A 17,305-nucleotide genomic window follows, 5' to 3' on the forward strand; every position below is an offset into this window, starting at 1 on the left:
ACTTACCAGATTTGGTAAGAAAACAATCTACAGATCCAAGAAGCTGAAAAAACCCCAGACTGGGTAAATTCAAAGACTACCTCACCTAAGCACAGTGTGGTTAAAACTGTCAACAACTGAGAATGGAGAAAGTCTTACAAGCAGCTAAAGAACAGCACGTTACGTGCAGGCGGGGGCAGCATCACAGCGAGCCACCAGCTTCTCATCTGAAACGATGGGGTAGAAAGCTCAAAAAATTGTCAGTCCAGAAGACTGCATCCAGTAAAAGTCCCCCTGCAAACGAATTGTGTAATAAAACATTCCCAGTTGAACAAAAGCTGATAGGATTTATTGGTACATTTGCCCAAATAGGGTTGGGAAAGCCCGGGAGTCAGCCCAGGAACCGCCCCTGGGAAAGACTGTTGTTTTCTCTAAATTTCCGAGAAGATAGGGGCGCCTGGGTGGCTCAGTCGGCTAAGCGTCCAGTTTCAGCTCGGGTCGTGATCTCGCGGTTCGTGGGTTCGAGCCCTACATTGGACTCTGTGCTGACAACTCGGAGCCTGGAGCCTACTCCAGATTCTGTGTCTCCCTCTCTCTGCTCCTTCCCCGCTTGCATACACGTGCACGCTCCCTCTCGCTCTCTTGTGCTCTCTCTCTCTCTCTCTCTCTCTCTAAAATAAACGTTAAATTTTTTCTTAATTTCTAGAAGATAAAAGACTATTTAAAGCAGAAATAATATCTGTACAAGGTGCAGTTCATACCAGTTTAGAAGTAAAATGTATGCCACCAACAGCACCAAGCAAGAGCCATGAATGGAGCCCTGCTGTTGTCAGGCTGTCGTTTCTGCTGTGGGAGGCAGTAGGTATCAATCCAAGGTGACCGATAAAGAGAATAATATCGTCATCCCCAGAGAAAGCACAAAGAAAATAATTTAAAAGAAATAACAGCTTTAAGGACAATTTACGAAAATCGAGTAGAGGCAGTAAGATGGGATCCTGAGCAGTATTTGTATAACTACAGGCAGGAGAAGAGGAGTAAACACCAATGGTACAAGGAGCCCTGTCCCTGTCCGTTGTGACACCACGTGTGAAGACTGAACACACCAGGACCAGCGGTGTGCTGCTGCAGGGTGCTTGCGTTATTGGAGACACAGATGGAAATCAAAAGGATGGAGAATGTATATCATGCAGATGGTAAATGTGAGAATCAAAAGGAAAAATTTTTAAACTTCTATAAGAGGAAAGATTCTTTGTGATTGCAGCATAGGGAAAGGTATCTTAAGACACAGAAAAGTACAAAAATGGTAAAGTTAAGTGCGTTAGAATTAAGAATTTCCAATCAACAGGATGTCACAGAGTTCACAAAAGGCAGGCTACACACTCCCAGAAGATTTTGCAGCACACTTGCAAAGGATTCATATCCAAGACTATAAGGAAGTCCTACAAATAAAAGAATCCAAAAGAAAAACAGGCAAGGAATGAGCGGCAGTCCTCAGAAGAGGAAGTCGGAGTAACCAGCAAACACGCGGAAGGCGCTCAGCCTTTTGAAAACAAGCCTGAGACCCTGTTGTGTAGCCCTTGGATGTGGTGGTGCTCAAAGGTTGGACCGCCCAGAGGAACCACAGCGCCCCCTGCGTCCCTGTTGCTGGGCGTGTGCCCCTGCCCCCATGATGTGTGAACAGGGGACAGTTTTGCAATCTCAGTGCATCTTTAAATAGCACAAAGTCAAACAGAACACTTGAGAACAAGGCAAGCCTTTAAAGCCAACAACCATACGTTTTTGTGTTTATCATACGATTAAAATTTTAAACACCAGTAATAACGGGATTGGACTGTGTGGGTTTTCTTGAGAAAAGTGGGTTTACTGATTAACTTCAGTCTTGATAAGAAGTATGTATTATATGTATGTGAAAATCTAGGATTACTGCTCTTAGGGTTAGAAACGGAGAGAAAGAGGGAATAAGGAAACATGGTCAATATAAAGATGGGAGCCGGGGGGGAGAGAAGCAGAGGGGCCCGTGAGGAGAAGACGGTGGGAGTGTGTCCGCGTGGGTCCTTGAGGTGCGTGCACAGGAGGGATCCATCTGTGAAAGATGCTACCTCAGGTTGGCACTGAGCCTGGCTGTATCAATGGGGCATGAATGGTCCCCCAGCCCTCCCGGAACCCCCGAGTCTCTCCTGGAGCTTCCTGAGTCCAGCCTCTCCTCTCCATGAGTCCGACCTCTCCTCTCCAGTGGTGGGTGGCTTTTGTTTTGTTTTGAGGTAGTTCAATTAATGGGATATATTTAGCATGCCTGAGGAAGCAGAGCTGAAAAAGCTAACAGGGAGATGTGCCCAAGCAGCCTCAGGAAACAGAACGCGCTCAGTCAGCCACCAGGACGTGTGTGGGGCTGCAGGGCAGGCTTTGCCCCTGTTCTGGGCCCCTACTCTTCCCTGCCATTTATTATTTTTAATCCTGTGGCGTACAGACAGTGATTACTGCCTCGTTAGCGCTGCTTTAGACGTGCAGTGGCAGCCATTTCTTGTAGAGGTCCTGATGGGTACTGTGGCCCTCTGGTCGTGTGAGGAGTGCAGTGGCTTGAAACAGTCCCAGGGGCCCTGTTGGAACACAGGGACAGGTCGCCGCACCTGGCCACATGGAGAAGCCTGGGGTGTGCCACGGCCTGTCAGACCGTGAAGGAAAGGGAGGGACGGCGGTTCACATGTGTGCCTGCAGGCTGCCTGCAAGTGGAAGGCCCTTGGCCACCTGAGGCCTCGTCCCATCGGCGTCAGAAGCTCGGGGTCTGGACCCCAGTGGTACAGCCTCTGAAAACAACCCCACCCTCCTCTGCCTGGGCTCCTTATCGTTCTAGACGGCACCTCCCCTCTGTGGGGAATGAAGGTTCACTGTGGCCATGCGCTCAGGGCCTGGCACGCTGTAAGTCATGTGATTTCTCTGGATCTAAATGGCATTTGTGTTGCAGGATGCAGAGGGCTCCACCTGCTTGCACCTCGCTGCCAAGAAAGGCCACTATGATGTGGTTCAGTATCTGCTTTCAAATGGACAGATGGACGTCAACTGTCAGGTAAAGCCACGTCCTCCACTTACCGACACTTTACCTGGCTGGTTGGCCAGAGACCCCAGTCTCCTTTGTAGCAGTCCTGGCTCCCTGCCTGTTTTCTGTGGCCCCCCTTGCAAGGCCTCGGAAGGCCTGGCCTCACTCACCCTGGCTGCTGCCTCCCCAGGCCGCCCACTGGTTACTCTGAGAGCTCATCCCGCAGTGACCTCTTGGGCCACCGTAGTCTCCTGGCCTGGGTGAACATGTCACCATCTGAGTGGGGTCCCTGACCTCCTGTATGCCGGGTGCCCTCTCTCCCGTGGTGCCCATCTTCCCACCTAGTGGCTCTCAGGGTTCCAGGGCAGGGTCTTTGCGTGACGAGTAGTCCTTGGCCTGAGGAGGTCCCATGTGTGTCAAGTGAGTGAGTGACTCGGGAGAGCAAATGAGGGAGCTTCCCTCCCACTTGCTGGGGCCCAGACCCCTCTCCTCCCACATGACTCTGGGCTCTGGGAAGGCTGTCTTGGCATCACAGGCTCTGCCCCATCTTTTAGGAGTGTCATTGCCTCCAGCCCAGCTCTCTGCAAGCCACCCTGACAGAGACCCTCCCCAGTGGCCTAGAGATGTGGTTCCCTGCCATGTGCCTCACGGCCCACCTCTGCTCTCGCAGGGTCCACGGGCTAGACCCCTACCCTCTTTCATTTTCTACCTCCCATTGGTCGGGTTTTGAACATTTCCTCTCCTGGGCTGGGCTGGCTCCACGAGGCCAGCCTGTCCCTGCAGTGTCCCCAGTGCCCAGGCGGTGCCCACAGCCAGCCTGCAGGGAGGGCCTCGCTACAGTCATGGAAGCTGCATATCTGCCAGAGAGAGGTGGCAGCTGGGGGTGTGCAGGGAGTCGTTTGAGAGGTGCTGGGGAGGGTTGAGCTTTCTGCCACCAGACCATGAGTTGGCAGTGTGATACGCATTTCCTGAGGACTTGCTTTTCCTGGCTTAAGCAAAACTACCCACGACCAACTGAGTAAGGAGAGACAGGCCTGGGTGGGTGGAGTGGTAGAAAGCCGACCGGTCAGAACCACAGTGGACCCCACAGATGGGGTCAGTCTGCGAAGACTTTCTGCCGTCTGCCCTTTAGGAAGAAGCCAGAACTGCGCACAGCCTCTGTCAGTCTCTGGGCTTGGATTGCTTTCCGTCCGCAGTTGTTGGCAGCCTGCTCTTGCTTCCTCCTCGGGGTCTGTGTCACTGGGGCCAGCACTTCCCACCAACCAGACTTCTGGTCTCTGAGGGTCGGTCTGGTCAACAGTGTTTCTGGTCCAGGGATCCTGGCAGGTGCACTCAGGTGTGCAGGGTATTGTCCTGGCAGTGTCTGTGCTCCAGGCTGGAGAGGGGCGAGGTCCCGCAGAACCATCTGTCCCCCTCAGAGCAGAGGCTTGTGAGGGTCACACTGGGTGGTTCGGGCTCCGTCTTGCACCCACTGAGATGTCTGGGGCTATACCCGGAGCCTTAGTTTCCTCACCAAGAAAATGGGAACTTGGTCTGGCTCCCGCCTCTTGGGGCCGCCTTATAGGTCCTCAGTGAGACTGCTCTTCATGTTACTTGTCTCTGGGAGCTGTGGCGAATTGTAGGGCTTTGTGTTTTGTTTGTTTGTTGAAATTAGGATGATGGCGGCTGGACACCCATGATTTGGGCCACTGAGTATAAGCACGTGGAGCTCGTGAAGCTGCTGCTGTCCAAGGGGTCTGACATCAACATCCGGGACAACGTGAGTCTCTGGGTTTCGCTGGTCCTAAGCAGGTCCTGGAGGAGGATGGAGAGACCAGGGCGTGCAGAGCTGACAGCTGAAGGTTCTTTTTCTTGGAAACCTGACCAAGGCTCTGCCCTCTTTTTCCATGTTTTCAGTGGCCCCTGGACCCACTGTGGTTTCCTCAGGTTGTTTTGTGTGTTGGCCAGTTGCTGGGTATAGATTGAGGGGCGGAGGTTCCTGAGACCTGCCCATGGGTGGTACCTGCCTATTTAGAGGCGCACCTGGATTGAGGAGCCCAGGGTGCACACCATCCCTGTGCAGGTAGATGTGTGAGCGCCGGCTCATTCTGTGGTTGCCACCATGCACTCAGACCACGAGAGCTAAGGTGCTGGTATTGAAGGCTGGTTTTGTGGGACAGGTTTGGTCTCAGAAAATGGGGGCTTGGGGCCAAGGTCCGAAGACTCACCAGTCCCTGTGGGAGTAACCTCCTGGCAGCCTGTGTGTCAGCAGGCAACTCCGGTTAATTAATTAATTAGTTAATTAATTTATCTATGTATTTTTAAGTTTATTCAGTTATTATGTTAGAGAGAGAGAGAGAGAGAGAGAGAGAGAGAGAGAGGGCACACACGCACAAGTGGGGGAGGAGCAGAGACAAAGAGGAGACACAGAATCTGAAGCAGCTCCAGCCTCTGAGCTATCAGCACAGAGCCTGACGTGGGGCTCAAACCCACGAACCACGAGATCATGACCTGAGCCCCGAAGTCGGACGCTTAGCCGACGGAGCCATCCAGGCGCCCCAACTCCAGTTAATTTAAGAGGGCATTTCTGGGAAGGTCACTGGGGACCTGCTCTGGAGCAAGGCAGAGGGACAGGGTTCCCAGGACAGACAGATGCAGTGTGCCCTGCAGAGCTATGTCCACTGTTACAGAGTGTCACCAAAAGCCATAAATAGAAAGTCTAGCCACAGACTCATTAAACTGATAATGAAATAAGAAAGCAGGTTGGCAGTAAGAGTTGATTGTTCCAAGCACACCGTTCAGTAGCGTGCAAGTCAGCGTGGAGTCTGAGCGTCCAAGGTGGGGAGGCAGGTGGCCTTTTCCGGTTCTGAACCCTGAGCGGGACAGGGCTCTCTAGACCCCCGCTTGAAGAAGGGGTGGGAGCAGCGAGCACCACCTGGTCTCTCATTGTGGCTGCTCAGCATTGGGACCCTTTCCTGCATCTGTGAGCGGGTCTCACCCTGCCCAGAAACGTGGCACACAGGCCGGGATCTGGACCTGCAGCGCGTGGCTCGGCTACGGGGTGTTTCTGTTCGTGTCCTCAGAGCTGGTGTGAGTACGATGACACCGCCTGAAAGGGACCGGGGACTGGAAGGTGAGGATAAAGGGAAGGGGTGCGGGGAGGTCCCTTGTGGCTGCAGCAGAGAGCAGTCGCGACCTGCCCTGCTGATGCTTTGTGACGTGGTTAGGCCAGTTGCAGCCGTGTGTCCTTGGGCATGGTGCCCCTCGTGCAGCTGTCTGGGGTCGGGGTGCGGGTGTGTGGGCAGCACACGGCCTCACAGAGTCCAGCGGGTGTCAGTGCTGGTGCTGATGGCGGTCCTTGGGAGTCAGAAGGATTGACGAATTGCGTGTCTGCGGGCCATATGACGACGGAACCACGTTTCACCTTGACAGTTCCATCGTCGCGCTAGCGGCAGACTGTACCGTGGCAGGTGTGCAGTGACACGTACACCTGAAATAGATGCTTGTGAGCCCAGAGTCCACCACAGCCACACCAGTGCATGACACTCCTTCCCAGTTTCCTCCTGCTGCTTTGTAGCCAGCCGCCTGCACCGCTTTCTGTCCCGTGGGGGTTCTTTGTGAGCTTGGTGTTCCGTGGGTAGATCCCTGCGGTGTGGACGCAGCTCAGGCAGCGTTGGTCTGGCGGTCAGTGTTCCGTCGTGTGGACAGATCAGCTCACTCGTCCCTTACCTGGTCACGGACATTTGGGTCTTCTGGGTCTGGCTCTCACACGTGGAGCCGCTGTGAACACGCACACAGGCAGGCCACACATTTGCATGGCCACATGCTGTCATTTCCCTCAGGTGACACCTGGGTCCCGTGATGTGTGTGTGCTCACGTCTGTGAGGACACCGCCCAGCTTCTGGAGCGGCCACGCCCTTCCCAGTGTCCGAGAGCTGCTCCTTCCCCCTCCCCGGGCCTCAGCATGGTCAGTCTGTGTCCTATTCTGGGAGGGGTCTGCTCACATCTGTTGCCCATGTTTTAGTGGGATGTTTATTGTTGTATCCTTCAGTTTTGAAGGGTTTAGTACATTTTATGTACAGGTCCTCTGTATCAGATGGTTTATAAACCCTAACAAGTAAGCAGATGGTTTTTAATTTTGATAAAGTCCGGCTTATCAATTATTTTCTTTTTTTTTTTTAATTTTTATTTATTTATTGAGAGCGAGGGAGAGAGAGACAGAGCATGAGCAGGGGAGGGGCAGAGAGAGAGGGAGACACAGAATCCGAAGCAGGCTCCCAGGCTCTGAGCTGTCTGCACAGAGCCCGACGCGGGGCTCGAACTCACGGACTGTGAGATCTTGACCTGAGCCAAAGTCAGACGCTCAACCGACTGAGCCACCCAGGCGCCCAAATTATTTTCTACTTACAGGTCATGTTTTTGGTGTTCTCTTTAAGAGTTCATTGCCTAACCTCAGATCCCTTTCTCCCATGTTTTCTTATAATAGTTTTTAGTTTCAGGTGGTCATTTTCATAGATGGTAGGAGGTGTGAATCAAAGTTCTGTATTTGTGTGTGTGTGTGCGTGTGTGTGTGGATGTGTAGCTGAAAGTCCTCCTTTCTCCACAGAATTGACTTTTGTCCTTTTGTCCACATGTGCGGGGGTCCACACCTGCCTGTCCTCACACCATTGCCGTGCTTTCCCAATGCTGAGAAAGTGCCACGAGGCCCGTCGAGACATTACGCATAGCACAGGAATCTTCCAGAGTGTACCCCTTTCTCCCAACCTCATGCTGTTGCTCTCAGACATTGTACTGATGCCACAGTACGTACTTTGTTGAGACTGTCAGAGATGTTTGGGAAACACTGAAGAAAGTCTCAGAGATCCGCTTGTTTTCTTAGGTCCTGCGATCCAGGGTCATTTTTCTTCTGTGCATCTCACTTCACTCACTGTCCTGGGCACCGGTCTGCCCGACACCAGTGCCCGCAGAGCCCTTTTCCTGCCCTCACTCGGGGGATGTTTCACTGGGTGTGGAACTGTGGTTCACAGCTCCTCTCCATGCTTTCCTCACACTGCCTGCATCCTCGCCAAGGGGTCTACCACAGGGGACTCTCGGGGTGCCTTGTCCTTACTTCTTGGTGTTAGGCACATCTGTTTTCTTTTGGCTGCTTGTCGAATTTTCTCTTTGTCACTAGATTTTGGCAGTTGGATTAGGATGTGTCTTGTGTTACTTGTGTTTGTGCATGGAAGGTCAGTAAGGGTATAGTGAGCTTGGATTAGTGAGGTTAGAGTTTTGTCAGATTTAGAAATTTTTCAGTCCATATTTCTTCCAGTGATTTTTCTGCCCACCCCCACTTCATAAGGGCCCCCGTTCTGTGATTAATCAGCTGGTTTGACATTGTTCCACAGCTCACCGATGGTCTTTTCATTTTCCTAAATAATTTTTTCACTCAGGATTGCAGTTTGGCTGATTTTAAAGCCATTTCGCTGGTTTTATTGCAATTTTGCTGTGTTTTCAAGCTCAGTAATCTTTTTGTTTTTCTTTTTACACCCTATGATGCTGTTAATCTCCTCCAGTATGTTTCTGTCAGACGCTGTAGTTGTCAGCTCTGAAAGTTTTGTTTGTAACCTTAGGTTGGATGCCAGACATGATGAAGTTTACCTTGCTACGAATTTCTTTATTCCTGGAAATGTCTTGAGTCTTGTTGTGTGTGCAGTGTAGTTACTTGGAAACAGTCTGATTGTTTTGGGTTTTACTTTCTAGGTTTATTAGGTGGCTTCAAGCAGATCTCAGCCCAGGGCTGCTCATCTCTCCTGTGTGGGTACTGGCACTGAGCCCTCTATTCCTGGGCTTTGTGGTGTGTCCTTCTGGAGGTCAAAGGTGGGGATGTCCAGATCTCCAGAGGCCTCTTTCCCAGCCGCACAGCCTGCTGTGCAAACCCCGGCCACCTTTTTTGTCCCCTTCTCAGGGATATAGTCCTTCATCATCTGAAAACCAGTATTTCACACATTTTGACTGTTTGGCTCTCTCAGGCGGGCGGGTGAGTCCAGCTGGTCCCTCTGGCTCTGTCTTTGCCAGAAACAGAGTGCCGTCTATCGCTTCAGATGCGTGGGTCAGGCCTGTTGCGACACAGCAGGCAGACCTCTGTGAGTCTGGGGCTGCATAGTCCCATGCTAGGAGGAGCCTTGGTGGCAGGGACAGTCTCAGCATGGAATTCTGGTTATAAAATCATAGGTCCTTCTGATGAAGGAATGAGAAAAGAGGTCCCTGAGGAAATCGCATTTTGCTCTGGAGCTTGCAGATGTGTGGAAGATGGAGAGATCAGAGGGGAGGAAGGCGACTCAGAACAACGTCCAGGAAAGGAAGCCCCAGGCAAATCCTGGCTTTTCACAGAGTACTACGGAGGAGTCTGTAGAAAAGCCTGTGCCTGGGGCCAGCAGCGATTTGCCAACTGAGAGGACCACACAGTTTCTGCTTTACTTTTATGTTTCCTACGGTTCATTGAGCTGAAAGCATTGGATGCACTCAGAGTGTGGGGATTGTCTGTGAGCCCAGGAGCATTACAGGGGGTCCCCTGGGCAGGAGAGGGCCAGGAATGGGGCGTGCAGAGTCACGTAGCCAGCACATCGGCCCCGTGAGGGCGGACACGGGGCCGAGTGGGGCAGGCACTGTGCTGAGCTCTGCCCGGGTGCCACCGAGCCCCCCGTGGTGGTGTCAGCGTGAACAGCCAGGCTTGACTTTGGTGGTGGCTCCTGTGAGAATCTCGGGGTCCCCCAGGGGTGGGGACCCTTGAGCGGTGCACACTTTGCCGGGGGAGCAGAGAGCGCTTCCAGGGCAATAAATGTTTCTGCCACCTCTGAGGGTTAAGCCCTGAGTCCAAGTTAGAGAAAGAAAAAGACTCAGACTTTCACTTCCTTGTGTTCCCGAGGAAGAGGTTCGCTAGAGGAGAGGCTCCATGAGTTGTGACGCGTGAGCTCAGCGGGCTGCAGGGCGGTCAGGGCCGCGGGTGCGCCTCGTCACCCGCAGTGAGCACGGGGCGGCCGCCTTGCTTGTCCCCAGTGTGGCCGGCTAGCCGTCGTGGGCTGTCCTGTGGTAGGCCGCTCTCCCTCCCGGCGGTGCCGCACCCTCCCGTACCACGTTCCGCACGGGCTCTCCGGTTTTCTCCCTCTCACGTTTGTTTTCAGAACTATGGTGTGGTGCCCTAGTAAACTTGCTGCGATCATTGAAAATCGTTCATATCTTGTGTACGGCACAAATGGTTTTTTCTCATATTTGATTTAAAATTTTTATTCTGTAGAGGTTTTCGGGAAGTAAAAATTTTAATGCGGTCAAATTTGTCTACTTTTGCCTTTTTCAAATCTTACACAGGTATCGTCCTCTCTTGGGATTGTACTTCTATTCCAAAGTGAATATAATTTTAAAAAGTAGATAAAGCACAGTACTCCCAAATGTGATGTTAATAATGTGTTGTGTTTAGGTTGGTCTTATTGCAGATGATTTTTTTATTCAATTTCCAAAACATTCAGTACTGTGCATTACTTTTATAACAAAAATGAAACAAAAAGGAAGTGCCCTCGGCACTCAGACGGGTGCTCTGCCCTCCTCTTGGCGCGCTGCGCTGTCTGTCCGTGCAGGAGGAGAACATCTGTCTACACTGGGCTGCGTTTTCTGGCTGCGTGGACATAGCTGAGATCCTGCTGGCCGCCAGGTGTGACCTGCATGCCGTGAACGTGCACGGAGACTCACCCCTGCACATCGCCGCCAGGGAGGACCGCTACGCCTGCGTCCTGTGAGTGGCTCTGCTGCCGTGGCCCCTGCAGGGCTCCCAGGGTGGGCGAGGCCCTCCGAATGGAGCTCCTTCCCCAAGCGGGCAGAGGCGTGAGTCTCCCAGTCTGCGACTGAAGTCAGCATGGTTCCTTCTGGTTCAGGGAGGATCGTTGTGAAAAATCCCCAAATGCTTAGGTCAAGTTGTCCGGCACCTCCGGTCTGGGGCGACGGGCCGGCCCTGCTCAGGAGGGGTGGAGGTGCCGGTGCTGCTGTTCGCCACTCGCCAGAGCTGTTCCCCATGTCACTCACACGTGGCTGCAGTTGGGGTCCTAGGGAGCCGCTGTGCTCCCAGTGGGAGCTCAGAGATGAGGGGTTGCCCTGTGGTGGGGGCCGGAGCACCGCGCTGCCGCTCACCGTGCGGTTCTGACTCGCATCAGGCCCTCGGAGCACCTCCCGGCCCCTGACCGTGTCCTCGGCCACCTGGGTGTGCTTTACCCGTTCATCCTTGAGCGTGCTTTTAAATGGGAAAGCCAGGAAACCTCAGATACCGTCCTTAGTTCCTTAACACGCTCTTCCTGACGAGAAAACTGAGGTGACTTTTGATTGTAAATGTGGGAGGAGGAGTAATGGAGTGCATTCCTGGTGAGTCAGGCTGATCTTTCTAGAAGCTCTGGTCAGCAAAGCTTAATTTCGAGATGAGTGGTGTACTCTATTTTTACTGACTAGAGTCACTTCATAAATCTCATCCTCATGCCTTTAAATTAAGATCTGAATGTTTTGTTGGCTTACATTTTTCCTTTTAGCCTCTTTCTTTCTCGGGATTCAGATGTCACCTTGAAAAACAAAGAGGGAGAGACGCCCCTGCAGTGTGCCAGCCTCAACTCCCAGGTGTGGGACGCTCTGCAGATGAGCCGGGCGTTGCGGGACGCAGCCCCCGACAGGCCTGTCCCGACGGAGAAGACGGTGAGCAGGTGAGGAGGCCGTTCTGGGGCAAATGGTGACACGTGGGGGTTTAAGAGTTTGAAACAAAAGCTTCTCTTCAAGCTGAGGCGTCCCCGGGCCCGAGAGCAAAGTGCCTGGCCCAGCCCTCAGCGGCTGCCCTGTTGGGGCGTCACTTGTCACCGCGAAAGGTAACGTCCCCCCTTTCCGGCGGCAGAGACATTGCTCGAGGCTATGAGCGAATCCCCATCCCGTGTGTCAACGCTGTGGACAATGAGCCGTGCCCCAGCAACTATAAATACGTTTCTCAGAACTGCGTGACGTCCCCCATGAACATTGACAGAAACATCACCCATTTGCAGGTCAGCGGTGCTGGCGGGCAGGGGGGGCGGCGGGCCTTTGGGGCCCGGGGTCCACGGATGTTTCCCCAAGAAGACCCGGCCCTCACAGCAGTTGTCTTCCACCAAAGAGCTGAAAGGCAGATAAAGATCCTTCCTGAAAATGGACCCTGTATCCTGTGTTGGGTCCCTAGCCCCCAGGGCAGTGCCGAGCATCCCCTGGTGATCGGTAGTTTGTGGGCCACGCTAGAGCGAGGAGCCCGTCCTGTGCCTTGAGGGGCCTGGCTCCTGCTGAAGTGAGATGTGTGCCCTCAGGGCTGGACCGTGGCTCAGCACTCTGCCTTTCCCTGTTGGGCAGCGTCTGGCCTCAAGTGCAGGCCTGGCGGGATTTCCTTCACGTGTCCCTGTCTCATGGCCCCATGTGTCTGACCACGCCCTCCTCTTCTCCTTCCTGAAGGCTCTTCTTCCAGAGCCCCTTGTGCAGGCTGGCAGTGTCTTAGAGGCTGGGTGTTCTCTTCTGCCCACGTGCCCTCTTCCTCAGGGCTGCACACCCCCCGGTGTCCCTGAGAATGGAGACGTTAGGGCCAGTCACCTTTCTTCCGCACGGGCGTGGCTTTCAGAAAGCACGTGTCAGGTAGAGGGGTGGTTTTGAGACTCGTGAGGCTGTGAGCAGAGAACAGCTCTCCCGTGTGACGCACGGTCTCCCCACAGTACTGCGTGTGCATTGACGACTGCTCTTCCAGCAACTGTATGTGTGGCCAGCTCAGCATGCGCTGCTGGTACGACAAGGTGAGCCTGCGGCTGGGGCGCGCTGTGCGGTGAGTCCCCTCCGACCCAGGACGGTGCCCAGCCGGGCTGGGGCAGCTGGGGAGATGAGGAGAGGGCTCTGAAGGCCAGCATCCAACATAAGAAACTTAAATGCTCTTGGAGTTGAGAGTTCAGAGGTCATCGGTGGGGGTGGAAGCCAGGATGTCCTGGGGTGGGGACGAGACACAGGCTTGGAGGGGAGACCATGGCAGATGGTTGTCTCCAAAGTCACCTTGTAAGGAAAGGGGCACGGGCCTGGGGCTGGGGTGCGTGTTCTTAGCGAGGCATGGCTGTGCCGAAGGTGAGCAAGAGCAAGCATTCTGAGGAAAGTTCTCAGTGTTCAGAATGGCCCTGGTGTGTCACCTGATGGCTTGGCCGTGGCCAGGTCCCCGTCATGGCTGTGGTCCTGTGGGCTGCAAGGCCGAGAGTGGGCAGTGGTCCAGGGGGCACCGACCCCTTGAAGGAGGCGGAGAGGCCTATGGGCTGGTGGCCTTGCTGAGGCTGAGTGAGTTCCAGGGAGAAGGAGGGAGGCCGACCACGGCAGGTGTGGACTCCTGCTTTGATGCTTCCCATCCAAAGCATGAACATGTAACTTTATGCTCTTACCCAGCTACGAAGTTTGACCAGAAACCATCCTTTTCATAATAAGGTTTTTAGTTTGTAAAACTGTGTCGGTGTCAGTTTATTTAGCATGAGTGGCGAGCCGTGCTCGGTCCTGACTGCACGTCTGTCCCCAGGACGGCCGGCTCCTGCCGGAGTTCAACATGGCGGAGCCGCCCTTGATCTTTGAGTGCAACCATGCCTGTTCCTGCTGGAGGAGCTGCCGGAACCGCGTCGTGCAGAACGGTCTCAGGTGAGCGTGAGCCCTGGGAGCCCCTCCCTGGGTGCAGGATTTTAAGCCCTTCAGTAGAGTGATGTCAGGTCTGTTTTCCAAGTTTGAAAGTGATTCTGGTTTCTCACGAAGTTCATTGTATTTATGTGTATTCCATACAGACAGGGGCACAGTGTGTTCAAGTGCATCTGCGTGTTCACAGTAGAGATGAAGAGATGCTGTCTCCTTTGAGTCCCGTGTCCTCTGGCCTTTTACAGGCCGGAGTAAATAACATGAGAGTCCTGCTTCCAAGCAGCTCATTTGTGGGTGAGGCCCACTGAGCTGGGGCTGGGAGCCAGGCTTGGTGTGAGCACGGCCTCTGTCTCCCAGTTAACATGCACACAGCAACTGTTAGGGCCACTACTGTTTTATTTTAATACTCAAACCATTTCTGAAACATCCCGTACTGTCTGTGTGTCTCTAACAGCGACAGTGTGATGGTGTTCCGGTATAAAACATTTCAGACCACGTGGGTGCCTTGTTTTTAAGACACTCGGGGTACTTGGTCCAGGGAGGTCTGGCCAGCACCCTTTGCACTGGCCAGGCTCGGACCCGTTACCTGAGCGTCCCCTGGCCGTGAGCCTTTCCTCTGTACACGAGCTTGAGAATTAGAAGACCTCTTTCCGCCCTCTCAGCTGTGAAGGGGATTTACGTATGACATCAGTCTAGTGTCACAGTATCAGCAGCCAGAGAGTGCTTCTGACCAGCCCACATGTCCCTGTCCCCTGTTGACAGGACATCCTCTGGGGGAGGACAGATATGCCCTTCGTCCCCAGGACCCCTGGACACACCAAGGGGCAGGCGGGTCCTCATGGCCCTGGGCCTGGGAGAGCTCCCCATCTACCCTGAGGGGCATGCCGGGCGTTAGCCCCTTTTCCCGTCATCACAGCCTAGAGGCTTGGCTAGACCTATCCCTGTGTTCAGATGAAGGAATGGGAGGGCCAGGGGCTGTGCTCCATGCGCTGGCATTCGGGCCCAGTTCTGAGGCCATCTTGCACTGACTGAGTGCGCACCGTGGACATCAGTGCGAGAGTCGCTGCTTCTTTGAACGTGAAGCTCTGAGGTGCTCTCCAGTTAAGAAGGCAGTATCTTGGGGCGCCTGGGTGGCGCAGTCGGTTAAGCGTCCGACTTCAGCCAGGTCACGATCTCGCGGTCCGTGAGTTCGAGCCCCGCGTCGGGCTCTGGGCTGATGGCTCAGAGCCTGGAGCCTGCTTCCGATTCTGTGTCTCCCTCTCTCTCTGCCCCTCCCCCGTTCATGCTCTGTCTCTCTCTGTCCCAAAAAAAATAAATAAATGTTGAAAAAAAAAAATTAAAAAAAAAAAAAGAAGGCAGTATCTTCCACTCTGTGTGCTGCTGTGGCTGGCAGTGTAATCTGCATGTGAGCTGAGCTTTGGGGAACTTGGCAGTGAGTGGCTGACCCTGTTTTCCAGGGCGAGGCTGCAGCTCTACCGGACACACAACATGGGCTGGGGCGTGCGGTCCCTGCAGGACATCCCCCTGGGCACCTTCGTCTGCGAGTAAGTGAGTGCCTGGGTCGCCCCAGGGCTGCCGGCTGCCTCTGCCGTTTTGTGGACAGCAGAGCTGTTCCTGGGACTTGCGGGTATCCCTGAAAACCAAGTTCATGTTGTCTCCACCTACCTCACCTACCTCCTTGGCTTTTTGCTTGCACTTAGGCTCTTACCAGGTCATGGCTCATTCAAGATGGTACCATTCAGGGGTTTCCAGGGTAGGGTCACTGTGGATCCCTGGTCAGAGAAGGGGTTTCTGTGTCGCCCTTTTCTGGGTCCTGAAGTTAAATCCTAGCTCAGTCCCTGGCAAAATTTTCCAAAACGTTTGGCGACAGTTTAGAGGGCCCCACCATGGCTGCTGTGCAACCCGTCCTGCCATCAGGGGCAAGGCAGTGCTGTCTGGTGTTCTCACGCACATCTTGCTTCCTGCAGGTATGTGGGAGAGCTCATCTCTGACTCGGAAGCTGACGTTCGGGAAGAAGACTCTTACCTCTTTGATCTTGACAATAAGGTAATGTGTTTGGAGGGGTTGGGGTGTAGAGCAGATTGCAAGCGTGCAGCATGGGAGTGGTAAGGAGGCTCGCTCACACCAGCCCCGCTCTGCGCTCAGGAGGCCTCTGGGCTCGTGCAGAGAGTAGCCTGCCTCTCCTGAAGGTGCTGAGCCCGGATGCACCAGCCCTCTGAAGCCTCACTGCTCATGGGATTAGAGCCCATGGCCGTCAGAGGGCAGGGGGCTCACGGTGACAGGCAAAGTGGGAGCAAGACTTGTGTGAAGCATCAGGGGTTGCATGTGTGTCCCAGCTGCTCTCCTGGTTGTGGGGACAGTAGTTGGACCCTGGATCCAGGCTTCCGGGGACTTTTGGAGGCAACCTCAAGCTGTCCTTGCCCTACCCTGGTACCTGTGTTGTTTTCGGTTTGTGACTTTCCTGTTTAAGAACTTGCAGAAGCAGTCAGGGTAGAAGTGGGGACATGGGGCTCTCTAGCCAGAGTCCCGAGTAGCTGCCCTGTGGATGAGGACTGAGCCAGGCCCGGACCTTCCTGCCGTGCCCGCCCCAGCCCTGCCCTGCAGGTGGCTCTCAGAGAGCCATGCATGTGAGATCTGTGTTTCACGAAGAGAAACCTACATCCTGGGAGGTTGCAGTGCATGGGCACTGCCCCACACCCCTACCCCAAGACTTCTGGGGCGCCCCAGTGACCCCAACATGTGTGCACGGTGCAGTGAGCCATGCCCTGCCCCAGATCCTCTTTGTGCTTCTTCCTCGGTCTTCTGCCTTTCCTCATCTGTTGAGCTGTTTGCCTTTTATGGTTTGTAGCAGTTCTTTATGTGTTCTGGGTCAGATGCTCTTTTGACATTTGTGTCTCGTGGATCTTTTCTGTCTGTGGCTTGTTTAGTTCCTAATGATGCCTTTTAACGAATGGAAGCTCTTTTGTTTGTTTGTTTTAGAGAGAGAGAGAGAGAGAGAGAGAGAGAGAGAGAGAGAGAGGGAAAATCCCAAGCAGTCTCTGTGCTGTCAGCGAAGGGTCTGACACAGGGCTTGATCCCATGAACCATGAGATCATGACCTGAGCCAAAACCAGAGTCGGACACTTGACTGACTGAGCCACCCAAGCGCTCTGGAAGTTATTTTTAGTGCAGTCCAGTTTATCAGCTTCTTCCTACGTATTGTGGGGTTTTGTAATGTCCCAGTAAAGCCGAGGTGTTTTAAAGGGTGATCAAAAGATACACATCTGTGCTATTCCCCAGAAGTTACACTTGGCCTCTACATGTAGGTATATAGTCACTTTACTGTAGGGTTAAGCTTCCCCCCCCCCCCCCCCCATATCTGTATCTGCCTGACTCAGGACCATTTGTTGAGAAGATCACCCTTTTCTCCACTGCTCAGTAGTGCAGCTTTTGTCATAATGCAGTGTCCTTGTGTGCCTGGGGCTTCCCTGTGTCCACGACTGTCTTGGCTGGGCTGTGCCACATTAATCATCCTAGTTTATGTCCTCTGACGCTGGGGTCTTTGGGAGTGTCTTGATCTTCTTGGTTTCCTTCAGTTTCTATATAAGTTTTAGAATCAGCTTGACAAGTTCTGCAGAACCCCTGTAGGGATTTCATTAG

At 53.7% G+C, this 17,305-nt stretch overlaps 1 protein-coding gene across 4 annotated transcripts in view; it reads left to right on the forward strand.

The window, feature by feature from the left end:
• EHMT1 (euchromatic histone lysine methyltransferase 1) overlaps positions 1 to 17,305 on the forward strand; it is an 87,183-nt gene that overhangs the window by 62,995 nt on the left and 6,883 nt on the right. For all 4 annotated transcript variants that reach the window (XM_040460219.1, XM_040460221.1, XM_040460220.1 and 1 more), the window contains 9 exons: positions 2,942 to 3,043; positions 4,668 to 4,772; positions 10,606 to 10,760; positions 11,542 to 11,709; positions 11,895 to 12,039; positions 12,727 to 12,804; positions 13,560 to 13,675; positions 15,124 to 15,210; positions 15,634 to 15,712. In XM_040460219.1, the coding sequence (XP_040316153.1) occupies positions 2,942 to 3,043; positions 4,668 to 4,772; positions 10,606 to 10,760; positions 11,542 to 11,709; positions 11,895 to 12,039; positions 12,727 to 12,804; positions 13,560 to 13,675; positions 15,124 to 15,210; positions 15,634 to 15,712 (1,035 nt within the window). The remainder of the gene's footprint in view (positions 1 to 2,941; positions 3,044 to 4,667; positions 4,773 to 10,605; positions 10,761 to 11,541; positions 11,710 to 11,894; positions 12,040 to 12,726; positions 12,805 to 13,559; positions 13,676 to 15,123; positions 15,211 to 15,633; positions 15,713 to 17,305) is intronic.

Source organism: Herpailurus yagouaroundi, unplaced genomic scaffold, assembly GCF_014898765.1.
Source record: "Herpailurus yagouaroundi ecotype Mexico unplaced genomic scaffold, PumYag 249, whole genome shotgun sequence".
Classification (NCBI taxonomy): domain Eukaryota; kingdom Metazoa; phylum Chordata; class Mammalia; order Carnivora; family Felidae; genus Herpailurus; species Herpailurus yagouaroundi.